At 30.8% G+C, this 17,462-nt stretch overlaps 1 protein-coding gene across 1 annotated transcript; it reads right to left on the bottom strand.

The window, feature by feature from the left end:
* Positions 1–625: 625 nt before the first annotated feature.
* Positions 626–2,144, bottom strand: LOC139842228 (uncharacterized). Its single transcript, XM_071832398.1, has 2 exons — positions 2,041–2,144; positions 626–1,505 (listed from the first exon to the last, which is right to left on the bottom strand). Exons 1-2 carry the CDS (start codon positions 2,142–2,144, stop codon positions 626–628), a joined length of 984 nt encoding a protein of 327 aa, XP_071688499.1.
* Between the last annotated feature and the right edge of the window lie 15,318 nt (positions 2,145–17,462).

Here is a 17,462-nt window from a genome sequence, read left to right as displayed (position 1 = left end):
ATTCATGAGTATTTATAGCCTAAAATCTCAATATAAAAATACATACTTTATGTACCAAAATTGACTATATGTATACACCAAAATTGACTATCCATATCTATATTATTATTATTATTATTATTATTATTATTATTATTATTATTATTATTATTATTATTATTATTATTATTATTATTATTATTATTATTATTATTATAACACTTTTATAATTAAGTGGTTGTTTTAATACACATAAGTAAAGTAAAATGAACAATAAATATGAAACGATTAACATCAATAATTGACTACAAATATACATGACTCGCATATATTTGATATTTTAAATGAAATTGGAGATATTGATTAAGAAATTAAGATATGTTAAGTGCCTAAAAAATGACTAAAAAGTAGACAACAAAGTTAATGCCACCCACCGGACAAAAACTATGGCATTTATTAGGTTAATATCAACAAAAGTCATATCATATGAATATCAGAACATGGGTAGCATTTTTAATTTTTTGAAAAGCAATACTTTCATTGATCACAGATATATTAGAGTGAGGCTTTTATGTTTTGAAGCCATAAAATCTCAAAGGATGCCAAGATAGCATCTAAAAAAATTGCACTATATAATACGATACAATTAAGATAAATAACAATAAGGATTATTGAACCAATTATGCCAATCGATCTTTTCCCCTTTAAACCTCTTCGCGATCCACTTGAAGCTCTTCATTTGAATCTCGATCAACGCATTTGGAGAATTCCAACACTTGTTTTTGAAATTTGTTGAATTACGATTCTTCCAAATGAGGTAACATATAGACCAAATAACGCCTTGCCAAATACTTGTTCCCGACTCCGAATTAACTACATTTGGTAAACCGCACAAAAGACTATCAAAATTGGGGATAGAAACGTTGGATAATCCCCACCACTTGAAGACCCGAAGCCACACATCAAATACTTTTTTGCAACCAAGGAGAGCATGCCCAACCGATTCAACATCGTCATCACAAATCGGACAACGGACCGAGTGTAGGTCAATTCCCCGTTTGTCAAGCTCGATGCGAACCGGAATTCGTTCACGTCTAGCTCTCCAAATAAAAATCTCGACCTTTTTTGGAACCACATTATTTTTTAAATACTCTTTCGCGTTTGCACCCGCAATTAAGGTTTTGCTATCGATCAAAGAAGTTAGTCCGTTAGTAGTGAAATTTCCACCACTATTTCCGCACCACTTCCATGAATCTGATGAAGAAGGATCCATCTTGACATCAGCAACCATCTCCGCGCGCTGCTGCAGTTCAGCCCGAACCCGGATGGAAGGGATTCTGGACCAGTCCCATGTCAGAACCGAAGCAGACCCATTCCATTGCAACCTTTCGCAGACAGTGGCATCAGAATTTCTGTCGAACCTAGCAAGTCTGCAAAATTTATCTTTGAGGGGAACATTTCCAAGCCACGTATCTTTCCAAAAGCAAGTAGAAGACCCGTCACCAATTGTTCTAACAAAAGAATCACTGAAAAGTACACCGATGTGTCTTCCTGAAGTAACAATGTTAGACCAAACGGAGCGTTGCGATCTACCTTGGAGATTTGCACCACCAAGGAGACCACCCGACTCGCCGTATATACTCGAAATGACCTTAACCCATAAGGAGCTAGTTTCGGTTTTGAACCTCCACCACTACTTACCGATTAAGGCCAAGTTTTTGTTTTTTAAAGAACCCAAATTTAACCCCCCGACCCATATGGTAAAGTAAATCATCCCATTTGACTAATTAATTATTTTCTAAAAATATATCTCATTACCAAAGTTGTTGCTGATTGAGAATACTATCAAGTTTGTATCATACAAGATAAAGGTTAGATCGCCCTTCGCTGCTATTTTTTTTTATAAGTGTATGTATATGTAAACACCAAAAAAAAAAAAAAAAAAAAATTGTTACTGTTGATGAATAGTGACCTAACCTATGTATTTGTAAATACCAAAAAAGGGTTACTATTGATGAATAGTATCCCAGCGAATCAGGTGGCTAGGATCACGATCAGTACATAGAGGTAATTAGAGCAAAAAGATTGGCAGCAACATTTATTCCTTCCGATGGATGCAATGATTTCACACCTGAACTGTTTGTCTCCTGTAGATCGTATGCCATTGGTTAAATAATAATAATATAAGAAAAAAGTCAAACCCTCATATACAGCAGCTATGCAACTAATCCACAAGTTAAAATTTATAAAACGTTAATAGGGCTAGTTAACTATTTACCGTTAGAAGAGTTGTCCAGGTATCTAGTAAAATATCACGTGCAACCTAACTCCACGGCTCTTCTTCCAAATCTTTATTCATAAGATCTTTAATAACTTCACACATTAATGCAGACAACAGACTGTGTGTGCCGAAAGGCCTACATGTCAAACAGGTCAAAAAGAAAGTATAAATATTTGTGAACCTTATAACAAAAAGCCATTTCATTCAAGTGCTAAGAATCTATCTACCACTGTATTTTTTTTTTTTTTTTTTTTTTTTTTTTTTGAAAGGCAAGCTTGCATCAGTCCGGACCGAAGCCTAGTCATCATTTGCACACACACACGCGCTTTCGGGCAGGAAACCCGAACCACACTCTGAGGATCCGACCCTTTAACCATCCCGAGGGGCAGGCGGGCCGGATCTTAGTCCCGGAGCGGGTCGGTAAAACCTTCCCTTTGGGCCACCTTCAAGGAATATATTTCAATTCCTAGAGCGGGTGACGAGGCTCGAACCCGAGACCTCTAGCCCTGCGAGTACACAAATGTAACCGCGGTACCATTGAAGCAATTTAACTCATTTAACTAACCTTATGTGTTTCAAGAGGTCATCAAAACTAACTGGATTGGTAACAACAGATATGGAAAGCAGTCCACGGCACCCATCATACAGCTCACTGAACAATTGATTATGTAGCAAACCATAAATAATTAAAAAAATAAAAATAAAAGCAAAACATATATAATATAGTTAAAGGTGACAATTTTGACCCATTGAACTATGAACAGATCGATGCGGAATAGGTTTAATATAGAAATTTAGTTCAAGCGAAATGAGTCAAAACAGATAAAGTCGCCCCGAGCCTCCTAAATCATTTTTTATTAAATAAATTATGTAGTTATTTAATAGTAATATAATTTAATAAAAGATATTAACACACCAGTTCATTTTAGATAACTTAATATATTTTTTAGATGCTATCACTACCTCTCACTTCTTCCATTTTCAATTGCATTTGCAACAGCATTAGGATGATAAATCCATTGTATGATTCCAGAAATCAGTAGAAGAAGATGCTTCCCTTGTGAAACACCAGCATCTATGATTAGAGGAAGTGTTAGTTTACATGGAACCATTTTTAGATGGAACCATTTTTAGAGACCCTAAAAAAAGTACCAATAATTAATACTACGTAATAGCACAATAATTAATAATAGCTAACAAAGAAAAACATGTAACAAATTAAAGAGAAGAAATGGTTACCAAATGGAAATATAGTTCCTGTGAGATAGCAAAGTTGTACAATGAGTTTTCTAGCAAAGTTGTACGATGACAAAAATATGTCATGTAATTTACAAGCCTAGCTCTTACGAATTATTCAGCAACAAAATATATTCAGCAGAACATACTAGCAGACTGTACAACCAGAAAATTAAAGAACAGCTAGGAATTACTCAGGTGCAACAGCAGGCCCAACAGCAAGCCCAACAGTAGGCCCAACAACAGGCCCAACAGCAAGCCCAATGCTTTTACACAGCTCAACCCCGTTCTTTTACTCAGGAGACTATTCTACCTAGTGCATCTAGTGCAGATTACGGTGCTGCCGGGTGGCACATGGACACGGGTGTGTCTTCACATCTTACCTCATGTATTAATAATCTAAGTACTGTTTTTAATAATAGCAAGTATTCATCAGTAGCCGTTGGTAACGGGAACATCATTCCCGTCACAAACACCGGCCATAGCTTGTTACCCAATGTCCATCGACCGTTACATTTAAATAATGTACTTGTAACCCCTAACATTATTAAAAACCTCATATCCGTTCGTCAATTTACCCGTGATAATCTAGTTTCTGTTGAATTTGATCCTTTAGGCTTTTCAGTGAAAGATTATCTAACACATCGTCTCCTTCTCCGTTGTGATAGCACCGGAGTGTTAGACATATTAGTTTGGCTCAAGTCCAATATGTAGGCTTGGTAAGGTCAAGACATCGGTAACCCCTATGGTTGGAAGGGTACCCAAGGAAGATGTATGGTGTAGATCGTGGAGCGAGTTTGTGAGGAGTATGGAGGTGAGGATAGCAGAGGCATCCGAAAACACGAAGTGTGGTATAGTTGGGTTTTTGTTTATAGAGACGCAAGTGCGGGATGTCGTGATTGATGGGAGAGGATGGAAGAATGTTAAGTAGGTAAGCTGCTATGTGGAGAGCTTCCACCCAGTAAGTGGGTAGAAGATGAGCTTGAAAGAGGAGCGTGCGAATGACATTGTTAATGGTGCGGAGCATGCGTTCGGATTTTTTGTTTTGCTGAGAGGTGTGAGGGCAGGAGAATCGGAATTGAATACCATTAGTTTGAAGAAGTTGATGGAATGCAGTGTTATCGAATTCACCCCCATTATCACATTGAATGTAAAGACCCGTCCTAATCCATCCGGACGAAGTCCATATCGATTATAAACGATTCACAACAGTTGATTACATCGCGAGGTACTTGACCTCTATATGATACATTTTACAAACATTGCATTCGTTTTTGAAAAAGACAAACTTTCATTACATCGAATGTTGACGACATGCATACCATTTCATAATATATTCAAATTATAAATGACTTGATAATAATCTTGATGAACTTAACGACTCGAATGCAACGTCTTTTGAAATATGTCATGAATGACTCCAAGTAATGTCTCTAAAATGAGCAAATGTACAGCGGAAGATTTCTTTCGTACCTGAGAATAAACATGCTTTAAAGTGTCAACCAAAAGGTTGGTGAGTTTATTAGTTTATCATAAATAATCAATTCATAATTTTAATAGACCACAAGATTTCAAATTTCCATTTCTCATAAACATACGTCTCATGCATAGAGACAAAAATATCATTCATATGGATTAAACACCTGGTAACTGACATTCACAGTATGCATATAAGAATATCCCCATCATTCCGGGATCCTCCTTCGGACATGATATAAATTTCGAAGTACTAAAGCATCCGGTACTTTGGATGGGGCTTGTTGGGCTCGATAGATCTATCTTTAGGATTCGCGTCAATTAGGGTGTCTTTTCCCTAATTCTTATATTACCAGACTAAAAAGGGGCATATTCGGTTTAATAATCCAGCCATAGAATGTAGTTTCGATCACTTGTGTATATTTCGTAAAGCATTTATAAAAGCAGCGAATGTATTCTCAGTCTCAAAAATATATATTGCATAAGTATTTAAAAAGGGAATAATGAAACTCACCTAATGTATTTTGTAGTAAAAATACATATGACGTCATTTAACAATGCAGGGTTTGACCTCGGATTCACGAACCTATATCATTTGTATTTATATTAAAACAAATAATCGTAATCAAACAAGTGTGTATCTATTATTTTATGTAATAAGATTAATGTTCTTATATATATAATTTTATTAATACTTACTTTACATTATGATACTTATTTGATATTTACTTAATGTTACTAGTTAAAACGAAATTTTATGTAGTATTAGTATACTTTATTTAGTAAATATATCTGTATTTATATATTTATATATCGTTTGTTTTGTAAAATTATCAATTGTAGTAGTACTAGTTTAAGAATAATAATAATAATGATAATAGTAATTTTAATAAAAATGGTAATTCTATTAGTAATGATAAAGTAAAACTAATAGTTTTAGCAAAAATAGCATTTTCAATAGTAATGGGAAGTTTAATAATAATTATAATTTTAAATAGAAATTTGTAGTGTTCATAATTAATAATACTAAAATTAATGAAAAAGGGTACTTCTAATATTCTAATATTAATGATAATGATACCTAGATTAATAATAAAAATAATCATAATAACTAATAAATAATAAATAATACTAACAATAATCCTAATCATGTTAAAAATAATAATACATACATTAACAATAATAATTATAATTACAATCATAATAATAATAAAACTAATAATGGTGATAATACATATATTTGTTGTTGATAAAAATAATAATAATAATAGTCAAACTTATATCACTGAAAATAATGATAATAATAATACTAGTAATACTCAGTGATATGACATAATAATAACTAAAATGATAATAATAACAATAATCTTATTAATCACATTATTACTAATTATAATGATATTCATAATAATACTAATAACAATGATATTATTAGTTATATAATGATATTAACTCTATTAATAATAATAATAATAATTTATATTTATAATAATAATTATAACCATTAACATAACAATAATGATAACAAATAATAATAATAATAATAATAATAATAATAATAATAATAATAATAATAATAATAATAATAATTAGAAAAGAAAGGAAAAAATATACCCTTTAATAGATTCGTTCTAAAAAGAAATGCCCACCACCGGGCTCGAACCCGCGACCCCTCGCTCACCCACCATCACCCTTGACCATTGCTCTGTACTAACTTTTCTGTTATTATTCGAAACCCATATGTGTTTATCTAAATTTTTTTTTTCTGTTATCTCCTTTCCACTTCTACCACAGATCGACCATTGAACCCACCCAACATTGACTTTTGAATAAACATGGGAATTTAAATAATTTGAACTCGTATTGTTTACTTAACTTAACAAACACGATAAAAGATTTTAAACTAACAGAAAGAACATCAGAGGTTGCGAGAAAAATAAAAAGAAAATAAAAATACAAACTTAATTCGTGATTTTAGAATTTCGACGGTTTTAGAGGAAGACTTCTACATGAAATAGATTGGAATTTCCTTTTAGAAACTTTCTGTACCTTCAATTTATCATGAAATCTAAAAACGAATTCGAATTCTCTCATGAACCAATCGTTTGACTTTTGACACATAAATTTTGACCTTAAAATTTGGATGGGATTTGAAAGATTGGAAGCTGTAATTTTACCAATATGGTGAGTACAAGATTATAAATAAAACTGCATTAATAGATTTTCTATTTCGATTCATTTCCTGACTTTTGATTAATTGAACCAGAAACAGGGAACCGATGGGTTTATTGGGTTTTTCTTTGGAATTTTCGATTTGATAGATACTGTAAGGGTTTTAATTGATAAGGATAATAAAGGAGCTAAATGTGTTAATCAAATTTCGAGTAGCTTGGTTATTATCCAGCCAATTTAATCGACAGGTTCAAAAAAAAATATATATATAAATATAGAAAAGGCGTACTAATTGAATTGGATGTATCTGTGAGTGGGTTTCTTAATTGGTACTAACTTGAAGATATAAGGATCAATTTACAACAGATGATACCGACGTGTAACTGAATACAATATCTCTCTATCTCTCAATTTACATATATATATATATATATATCTATAAATTATATAATTATAATATTAATAATAATATATTAATAATATAATAATCAATGATAATAGTAATAATACTTATAATCACAATAATAACTAAAATTAAAATTTTAATTCTGATTATAATAATAATGTTATTAGTAATGATAACAATAATATTAGTTATAATAATAATAGTATAACAAATTAAATGTATCTAATTTCATATATCATATATATATAATAGTATTAATGTTATTATTTATTTTTAATAATAATTAATAGTAATAAACTATATAACAACTATATTTCAACTTGTAATTAAATTAAGCAATACATATTATTAATTATGTAACACCTATATTATATATTAACATATTTGAATATTTATATATTTTATATATGTTTCAATACATATAACATTAATTATGTTTAGGAATCATATATTCAGTTTATAATTAAGTTCACTATTTATTATAATATCTTTTAACTATATAATTTTATTGAATCCTTTTTATTTATTAATTACATAAATATTTATTACAATATTACATATGTATAGATTTAATATATAATTACATATTTATTTGTATATCGATGTTCGTGAATTGTCGGGGATGGTCAAGGATTAAATGATTCTATATAATAGTTCAAAAATTTTGAGACTCGGTATAACAGACTTTGTTTATCGTGTCGAAACCATGTAAGATTCAAGTTTAAATTTGGTCGGAAATTCCCGGGTCATCACAGTACCTACCCGTTAAAGAAATTTCGTCCCGAAATTTGAGTGAGGTCGTCATAGCTAACAATAAATATGTTTTCCTGACGAATATGAGCTGATAAATAGAGTTTTATCATTATTGAATAATACATATAAAATAATTTGATTATTCGAAGAGAACGAATGAAGTTATCACAAAAGAGTGAAATGAATAAATGAAGTTTCGTTTTGACTTTTGACGTTGCCTTGGTTGAATTCCAGAATTCAAGGGATTTAAAAGAAAATCTTGGAAATCTATAAGATCTGATTCTTTGGGATTTAAGGAAATTAGGATCTCTATAATTAAATACGGTGATCTGCCTCGATTTCTCCGTCTGATATTTCCATTATAAATTAAACTCTTCCCGTTCCATAATTTTCACCATTCCTATACTTTCTTTCATGGTTCTTACATCCACAAGATTGTGAAAAATACTTAATCCAGTTCTGATTCTTGATATTTTTCTAATTATCATTTCTGTTATCCTTCTTTTCAATCTTCCACCAGAAGAATCTGTTTACTTCTACTATTACCATGGGGTGATACTATTCTTAATTATACCGTGTCTTTATATTGCTATTCGTATTAATATCCATGGTTTGTAACCTCCGTGTTGTTATTGGGTTTTATATTTTCTCTTATATTTTGGATCTCTTTGCCTTTTTATTATCCTCTCGACCTCTAGTAAAGTGAGCAACGGTCCAGAATTCGTAAGTACGGAGTTTCGAATGGACTTAATGTTCTAACCAAGAAAAAATGAAATCGTACGATTTGATTTGTCAAATTATTAGAATCATTGAGAATAGAACTATCAAGAATATACTTTCTTGATATGTTCGGAAGTTAAGCAGAATGAAAGAGTCATGTAACATGGCACATGATGACGTTATGATCTGTGAATCATCATGTCCCATTAGAAACTCAGCATGACTTACTGTAATATAATCACGTTGATCAAGTGTCATTATATTAGACTAACTCATGCATCAGTTCCCAACATTACTTCAATAACATTCATATTTTAAGCTCGAAAGTTTACAGAATATAGAAACTAACAGTTTCTATATAATGTAACACTGATAGCACTAATAGATTAATTATTCAGATAAAAATAGTTATGAAAATATCTTCAGAATATGGAGGATATTTATAATGAAAGATACGATGATATCTTGGAATTTCTAAGTTCGATGGTTGATGAAGAAAGATTTTCCGCAAGATTTTCACATGAGTACGGAGCAAGATATTCGTTGAAGGTTTCATTGGATCCAGAATTACCTGGATTCGTTGAATATATGGTAGGGTCCTTGTATTTGTCCTTGGTCTCCTTCGTGGTTAGCTCAATCCGTTTTCCTGTTCCAACTTTTCTGATCTTTTTCAACATACTATTCTTTATCATCAAACTTCCGATGATTAAGGTCATTTACGGTTGCCTACAGTTTTCTGCTGCTTCATTCAGCTTTTCAAAATTTAAAGTATTAATTCGCAGACTGGGTGCTTTTCAGAATTTCGGAATGTAAGATCATAGTTTTAAGAGATGAATGTTATATGGATACATATAAATGTTGATGTGAAAACGTTGCGAGGCTCACAATACAGATTTGCTGATTCCCGGTAATTGGTATGGAAATTCTTGTTACTAGATGCGGATGAGTACTTGATGAGACTTCAATAGATAAATATAGTGATTTGTCGGAGAGATTTAAGCCAAGAAGTAACGAGGTTGCTGGTACGTCTGCTGGTAATATGGTGGAATATAAAAGAATTCTCCGGTATCAAAAGGGTAATCGTATATATCAGGATTATAGTAAGGCTACTTCGAATGGAAAGTCGAAGTTGACTTGATGGAGCTGTGAAAAAATTGGCTACTTTAAAAAGAATTGAAATGTTATTTTCGGTAATAACAATGCCAAAGGAGCTAGCACAGACACGTGTTAAACGTTTACTCAGGTTCCGAGTGTTTTCAGGTGCATAACTATATACATAAATCTTTCTTTCCGTAGATGAAGTGAGATTGGTTCATCCTCTAGATTGAGGTGTTTTCGAGAATCATGAAAGGTTTGAACGCAGATTGTAATCATCAAGATATAAATGAGGTTTAAGATGAAATCAAGTGGCAAACTTGAAGAATTGTTTAGTTTCATATGTTATAATTAATATTTTAATTCATTTTAATTGTCCAATGTTATTAGTCCACAGTCGATAGTCCACAGTTGACAGTCCAATAATTCATATATAATTTAATATATAATATTCAAATTAATTTATACGTATCGTGACCCGTGTACATGTCTCAGACTCGATCACAACTCAAAGTATATATATTATTGTAGAATCAACCTCAACCCTGTATAGAGAACTCGATCATTACTGCATATAGAGTGTCTATGGTTATTCCAAATAATATATATATATATATATATATATATATATATATATATATATATATATATATATATATATATATATATATATATATAAATATGCATCGATATGATATGTCAAAACCTTGTATACGTGTCCCGATATTTAAAGTGCGTAAAATAAATACAGAATTTAAATGACAATAAATAAAATTGCGAGAATGTAAATTGCGAGGATGTAAATTACGAGAATGTAAATTGCGAGAAATAAAATGTAACCAGTTAGCTAGGAACAGTTAGCTAAGAACAGTTAACGTGGATTCTTAACAAAATTCTTTTCATAGTTAAATTGTTTGTTTCTAACAAATTTTATTTTATCAAATGTTTTCTTCATTATGCCACTTGTTGGATTCTGGTAGGTCAAAATCCAAATATGAATTGAATGAAAATGGTTATTCTGCGGTGAACATATACGTATATCGGTGGATGTGAGTAGGATAGTAAAAGACTGTTGAATCAGATTCGAAGAACGTACAATGTAACTTATTAATGTGAAATCTAAATATTCCTCGGGTATTACCTACCCGTTAAAATATTTTCACCATTAACAGTTTGTACAATAAAACTTTTAATTACCATCTTTATGAAAACATATATTCATATATATTTTCTTCAGACATAATCATGGATTTAATGAGTCAATGTGATATTAAACTCATCAGATTTACGGCTAGAACTAGAGTACATAATCTCTAAAACATTAGAGATTACATAATCATCACGAAGTACGAAAATAGTTAATGTAGAACGATTCGTAGAACGATGATTATGCTTGAGGTATAGATTGCGAGGTTGAGACGTGTGATGATGTTGTTGTTGTTGATACTGGTTATGCTGCTGATGGTGGTACTATTGATGTCGGTGCTACAAATGTTGTTGGTGCTGAGGTTGATGATGATGTTGGTGTAGTAAGTATAGCTCGTAGATCACGCACCATTCTTGTCAGGGTTTCTATCCTACCCTCTATCATTTCTATCCATCCACTCATCTAATTTGATAGATCTTGATTATCAATCCGAAGTTCCCTAACTTCTTCTACTATTCCTCTTCGATTGGTATTCGGAAGTAGAGGTTGAATATTTTCTGAGATTGCAGTAATGCGACCTTCGAGGCGGAATATTTTAGCAAGAAGGGTGAATACAGTGTTACGCATAGGTTCACCGGTGAGTACATCTTTTTCTTCGATGTTAAGAGGTAAGTTTGGTTCGCGGTAGGGCTCGCCTTCTTCATTTCTCCATCGAGTGAGTAAATCTCGGACCCACCCCCATCTCCTCCAGAAAGAAAAATAACTAAATGGTTGAGGCTCTTCCGGTTCATTGACTTCGGAGTCTGCTTCAATATACATCTCGAAATCGCTTCCGGAACTAATGGAATCCAAGCTAGGTGTAGGATTCATCTCTCACAATCAGTTAAAGGGTTTTGATATGAAATGATTTTCGAATATCGAATGATATTCTAATTATATATAGAATATCTATACATACTTCCAAAGATCCCGTGAATTATGGAGAAAATTAAGAAAACGTGTCAGATAAGGTCTACAGTGACAGATACGCTAAGATATGCATTTTGTCTATACACTATTCATGCAATCATTGCAGTAAGATGTGTCTAGATTAAGAATGATAAGCAGGTAATTTCCTAAGGATGATAATCTGATGATTTCTGACAAAAATGATAAGCAAAATTCTTGACATGTAAACACGGTCGAAGTCCAGACTCACTAATGCATCCTAACGACTTATCAGTTATACACACTAATGCATACCTGGTTCGTTAAGACCACCGCTCTGATACCAACTGTAAAGACCCGTCCTAATCCATCCGGACGAAGTCCATATCGATTATAAACGATTCACAACAGTTGATTACATCGCGAGGTACTTGACCTCTATATGATACATTTTACAAACATTGCATTCGTTTTTGAAAAAGACAAACTTTCATTACATCGAATGTTGACGAAATGCATACCATTTCATAATATATTCAAATTATAAATGACTTGATAATAATCTTGATGAACTTAACGACTTGAATGCAACGTCTTTTGAAATATGTCATGAATGACTCCAAGTAATGTCTCTAAAATGAGCAAATGTACAGCGGAAGATTTCTTTCGTACCTGAGAATAAACATGCTTTAAAGTGTCAACCAAAAGGTTGGTGAGTTCATTAGTTTATCATAAATAATCAATTCATAATTTTAATAGACCACAAGATTTCAAATTTCCATTTCTCATAAACATACGTCCCATGCATAGAGACAAAAATATCATTCATATGGATTAAACACCTGGTAACCGACATTCACAGTATGCATATAAGAATATCCCCATTATTTCGGGATCCTCCTTCGGACATGATATAAATTTTGAAGTACTAAAGCATCCGGTACTTTGGATGGGGCTTGTTGGGCCCGATAGATCTATCTTTAGGATTCGCGTCAATTAGGGTGTCTGTTCCCTAATTCTTAGATTACCAGACTAAAAAGGGGCATATTCAGTTTAATAATCCAACCATAGAATGTAGTTTCGATCACTTGTGTCTATTTCGTAAAGCATTTATAAAAGCAGCGAATGTATTCTCAGTCTCAAAAATATATATTGCATAAGTATTTAAAAAGGGAATAATGAAACTCACCTAATGTATTTTGTAGTAAAAATACATATGACGTCATTTAACAATGCAGGGTTTGACCTCGGATTCACGAACCTATATCATTTGTATTTATATTAAAACAAATAATCGTAATCAAACAAGTGTGTATCTATTATTTTATGTATTAAGATTAATGTTCTTATATATATAATTTTATTAATACTTACTTTACATTATGATACTTATTTGATATTTACTTAATGTTACTAGTTAAAACGAAATTTTGTGTAGTATTAGTATACTTTATTTAGTAAATATATCTGTATTTATATATTTATATATCGTTTGTTTTGTAAAATTATCAATTGTAGTAGTACTAGTTTAAGAATAATAATAATAATGAAAATAGTAATTTTAGTAAAAATGGTAATTCTATTAGTAATGATAAAGTAAAAATAATAGTTTTAGCAAAAATAGCATTTTCAATAGTAATGGGAAGTTTAATAATAATTATAGTTTTAAATAGAAATTTGTAGTGTTCATAATTAATAATACTAAAATTAATGAAAAAGGGTACTTCTAATATTCTAATATTAATGATAATGATACCTAGATTAATAATAATAATCATAATAACTAATAAATAATACTAACAATAATCCTAATCATGTTAAAAATAATAATACATACATTAACAATAATAATTATAATTACAATCATAATAATAATAAAACTAATAATGGTGATAATACATATATTTGTTGTTGATAAAAATAATAATAATAATAGTCATACTTATATCTCTGAAAATAATGATAATAATAATACTAGTAATACTCAGTGATATGACATAATAATAACTAAAATGATAATAATAACAATAATCTTATTAATCACATTATTACTAATTATAATGATATTCATAATAATACTAATAACAATGATATTATTAGTTATATAATGATATTAACTCTAATAATAATAATAATAATAATTTGTATTTATAATAATAATTATAACCATTAACATAACAATAATGATAACAAATAATAATAATAATAATTAGAAAAGAAAGGAAAAAATATACCCTTTAATAGATTCGTTCTAAAAAGAAATGCCCACCACCGGGCTCGAACCCGCGACCCCTCGCTCACCCACCATCACCCTTGACCATTGCTCTGTACTAACTTTTCTGTTATTATTTAAAACCCATATGTGTTTATCTAATTTTTTTTGTCTGTTATCTCCTTTCCACTTCTACCACAGATCGACCATTGAACCCACCCAACATCGACTTTTGAATAAACATGGGAATTTAAATAATTTGAACTCGTATTGTTTACTTAACTTAACAAACACGATAAAAGATTTTAAACTAACAGAAAGAACATCAGAGGTTGCGAGAAAAATAAAAAGAAAATAAAAATACAAACTTAATTCGTGATTTTAGAATTTAGACGGTTTTAGAGGAAGACTTCTACATGAAATAGATTGGAATTTCCTTTTAGAAACTTTCTGTACCTTCAATTTATCATGAAATCTAAAAACGAATTCGAATTCTCTCATGAACCAATCGTTTGACTTTTGACACATAAATTTTGACCTTAAAATTTGGATGGGATTTGAAAGATTGGAAGCTGTAATTTTACCAATATGTTGAGTACAAGATTCTAAATAAAACTGCATTAACAGATTTTCTATTTCGATTCATTTCCTGACTTTTGATTAATTGAACCAGAAACAGGGAACCGATGGGTTTATTGGGTTTTTCTTTGGAATTTTCGATTTGATAGATACTGTAAGGGTTTTAATTGATAAGGATAATAAAGGAGCTAAATATGTTAATCAAATTTCGAGTAGCTTGGTTATTATCCAGCCAATTTAATCGACAGGTTCAAAAAATATATATATATAAATATAGAAAAGGCGTACTAATTGAATTGGATGTATCTGTGAGTGGGTTTCTTAATTGGTACTAACTTGAAGATATAAGGATCAATTTACAACAGATGATACCGACGTGTAACTGAATACAATATCTCTCTATCTCTCAATTTACATACATATATATATCTATAAATTATATAATTATAATATTAATAATAATATATTAATAATATAATAATCAATGATAATAGTAATAATACTTATAATCACAATAATAACTAAAATTAAAATTTTAATTCTGATTATAATAATAATGTTATTAGTAATGATAACAATAATATTAGTTATAATAATAATAGTATAACAAATTAAATGTATCTAATTTCATATATCATATATATATATAATAGTATTAATGTTATTATTTATTTTTAATAATAATTAATAGTAATAAACTATATAACAACTATATTTCAACTTGTAATTAAATTAAGCAATACATATTATTAATTATGTAACACCTATATTATATATTAACATATTTGAATATTTGAATATTTATATATTTTATATATGTTTCAATACATATAAAATTAATTATGTTTAGGAATCATATATTTAGTTTATAATTAAGTTCACTATTTATTATAATATCTTTTAACTATATAATTTTATTGAATCCTTTTTATTTATTAATTACATAAATATTTATTACAATATTACATATGTATAGATTTAATATATAATTACATATTTATTTGTATATCGATGTTCGTGAATCGTCGGGGATGATCAAGGGTTAAATGATTCCATATAATAGTTTAAAAATTTTGAGACTCGGTCTAACAGACTTTGCTTATCGCGTCGAAACCATTTAAGATTCAAGTTTAAATTTGGTCGGAAATTCCCGGGTTATCATATTGAAAGGCTTTGATTTCTTTGTTAAATTGAGTGCGGACAAATTAACGAAATTGTATGAATGTGGTAAGAGCGTCAGATTTATTGCGTAACGGAAAAACCCAAACGTAATGCGAAAAATGATCGAGAAATATAATATAATACTTTAAACTACTAAGACTAGAAATAGGAGATGTCCATAGATCCGAATGGATAATATCAAAAGTAGCATTAACATGAGAACAAGAAACAGAAAAAGGGAGTCGCACGTGGTTACCAAGCTGACAGGCATGGCAAACGGGGGAAGGCGATTTATTACAAATAATATCTTTATTAGAAAGGAGTCTTCGAAAAACATCATGTCCGGGATGTCCGAGACGCTGATGCCATGCAACCGGAGGGATGAGAAGAGCTTCCTGAGAAGAGTGAGAGGTGGGTGATGTAAGTGGGTAGAGATCTCCGTGTTAGACATATTAGTTTGGCTCAAGTCCAATATGTAGGCTTGGTCCATTAGGGTTAAGTAGAGGATTAGGGTTACCTTGTAATCTATAAATACCGAGTTATAATAAAGTTATCATTACGGGATTTACAATATTCAACATGGTAATCAAAGCTTAGGTATGATCTTGAGACCTACCCTGCCGCCTCTAGCCGTTGTTTTGTATCACCCCGTCAATCAACCTATCCTATACAAAAAAAAGGGCTGCCACCGTTTACTTTTTCTTTCTTCTTCTATTCTATCTACGTAACATCAGCGGCCTATGTGTATATTTCTTTTTTTTTTTTTTTCGTTCATGAATGAATGTCACAACTACTTATCTTTCAAACACCCACGTGGAACCCTTGGAGAAATCCACCCTATTCCGTTTCTTGTTTTCTTCCGTAATTTTTTTTTCTTTATCCAGCAACTCAAAACAGTCAAAAACAATTTTTCCTTTATTCCTCCCTTCAATTTACGTAATAAGTGACACTAAGTCAAGCAATATCAAAAATTTAACCTACTGCCACTTCATTTTTTTTTTCATGGTTCGAATATGATCTTTTTTTTTATAAAATAAAAGAATAAATAAATCAATCGGCGTGGGGATGAGCCGCCTAGCTTAACTAGGTTCCAAACCCCGAAAAAAGAGGAATATAAGGGAAAAAAATGTATTTTTTTGCAGCGTTGAAGATGACGTTATCGTCGACAAAAGTCTATGTCCAAATCCTGCTCAATCCTTTAGCAAAGCAAGCCACGACGTAAAAAGAAAAGAAAAAAACGCTACGGAAAAGGAATACGCAGTTAAGCAATATGAAACCACATCCGCGAATATCTGTCTATTTGTCGCATCAAACAAGA

The sequence above is a fragment of the Rutidosis leptorrhynchoides genome, chromosome 4, assembly GCF_046630445.1.
Source record: "Rutidosis leptorrhynchoides isolate AG116_Rl617_1_P2 chromosome 4, CSIRO_AGI_Rlap_v1, whole genome shotgun sequence".
In the NCBI taxonomy this organism is placed as follows: Eukaryota; Viridiplantae; Streptophyta; class Magnoliopsida; order Asterales; family Asteraceae; genus Rutidosis; species Rutidosis leptorrhynchoides.
The sequence above is the reverse complement of the archived record's forward strand: the minus strand, read 5'-3'. Positions and strand labels throughout refer to the sequence as shown.

Excerpts from the sequence above, each read along its gene's own strand:
- LOC139842228 (XM_071832398.1), bottom strand. The coding sequence starts at position 2,144 with ATGGCATACGATCTACAGGAGACAAACAGTTCAGGTGTGAAATCATTG. Across the intron at positions 1,506-2,040 it reads TTTGCTCTAATTACCTCTAT|TGATTCTTTTGTTAGAACAA; the intron begins GTACTGATCGTG and ends TGTACTTTTCAG.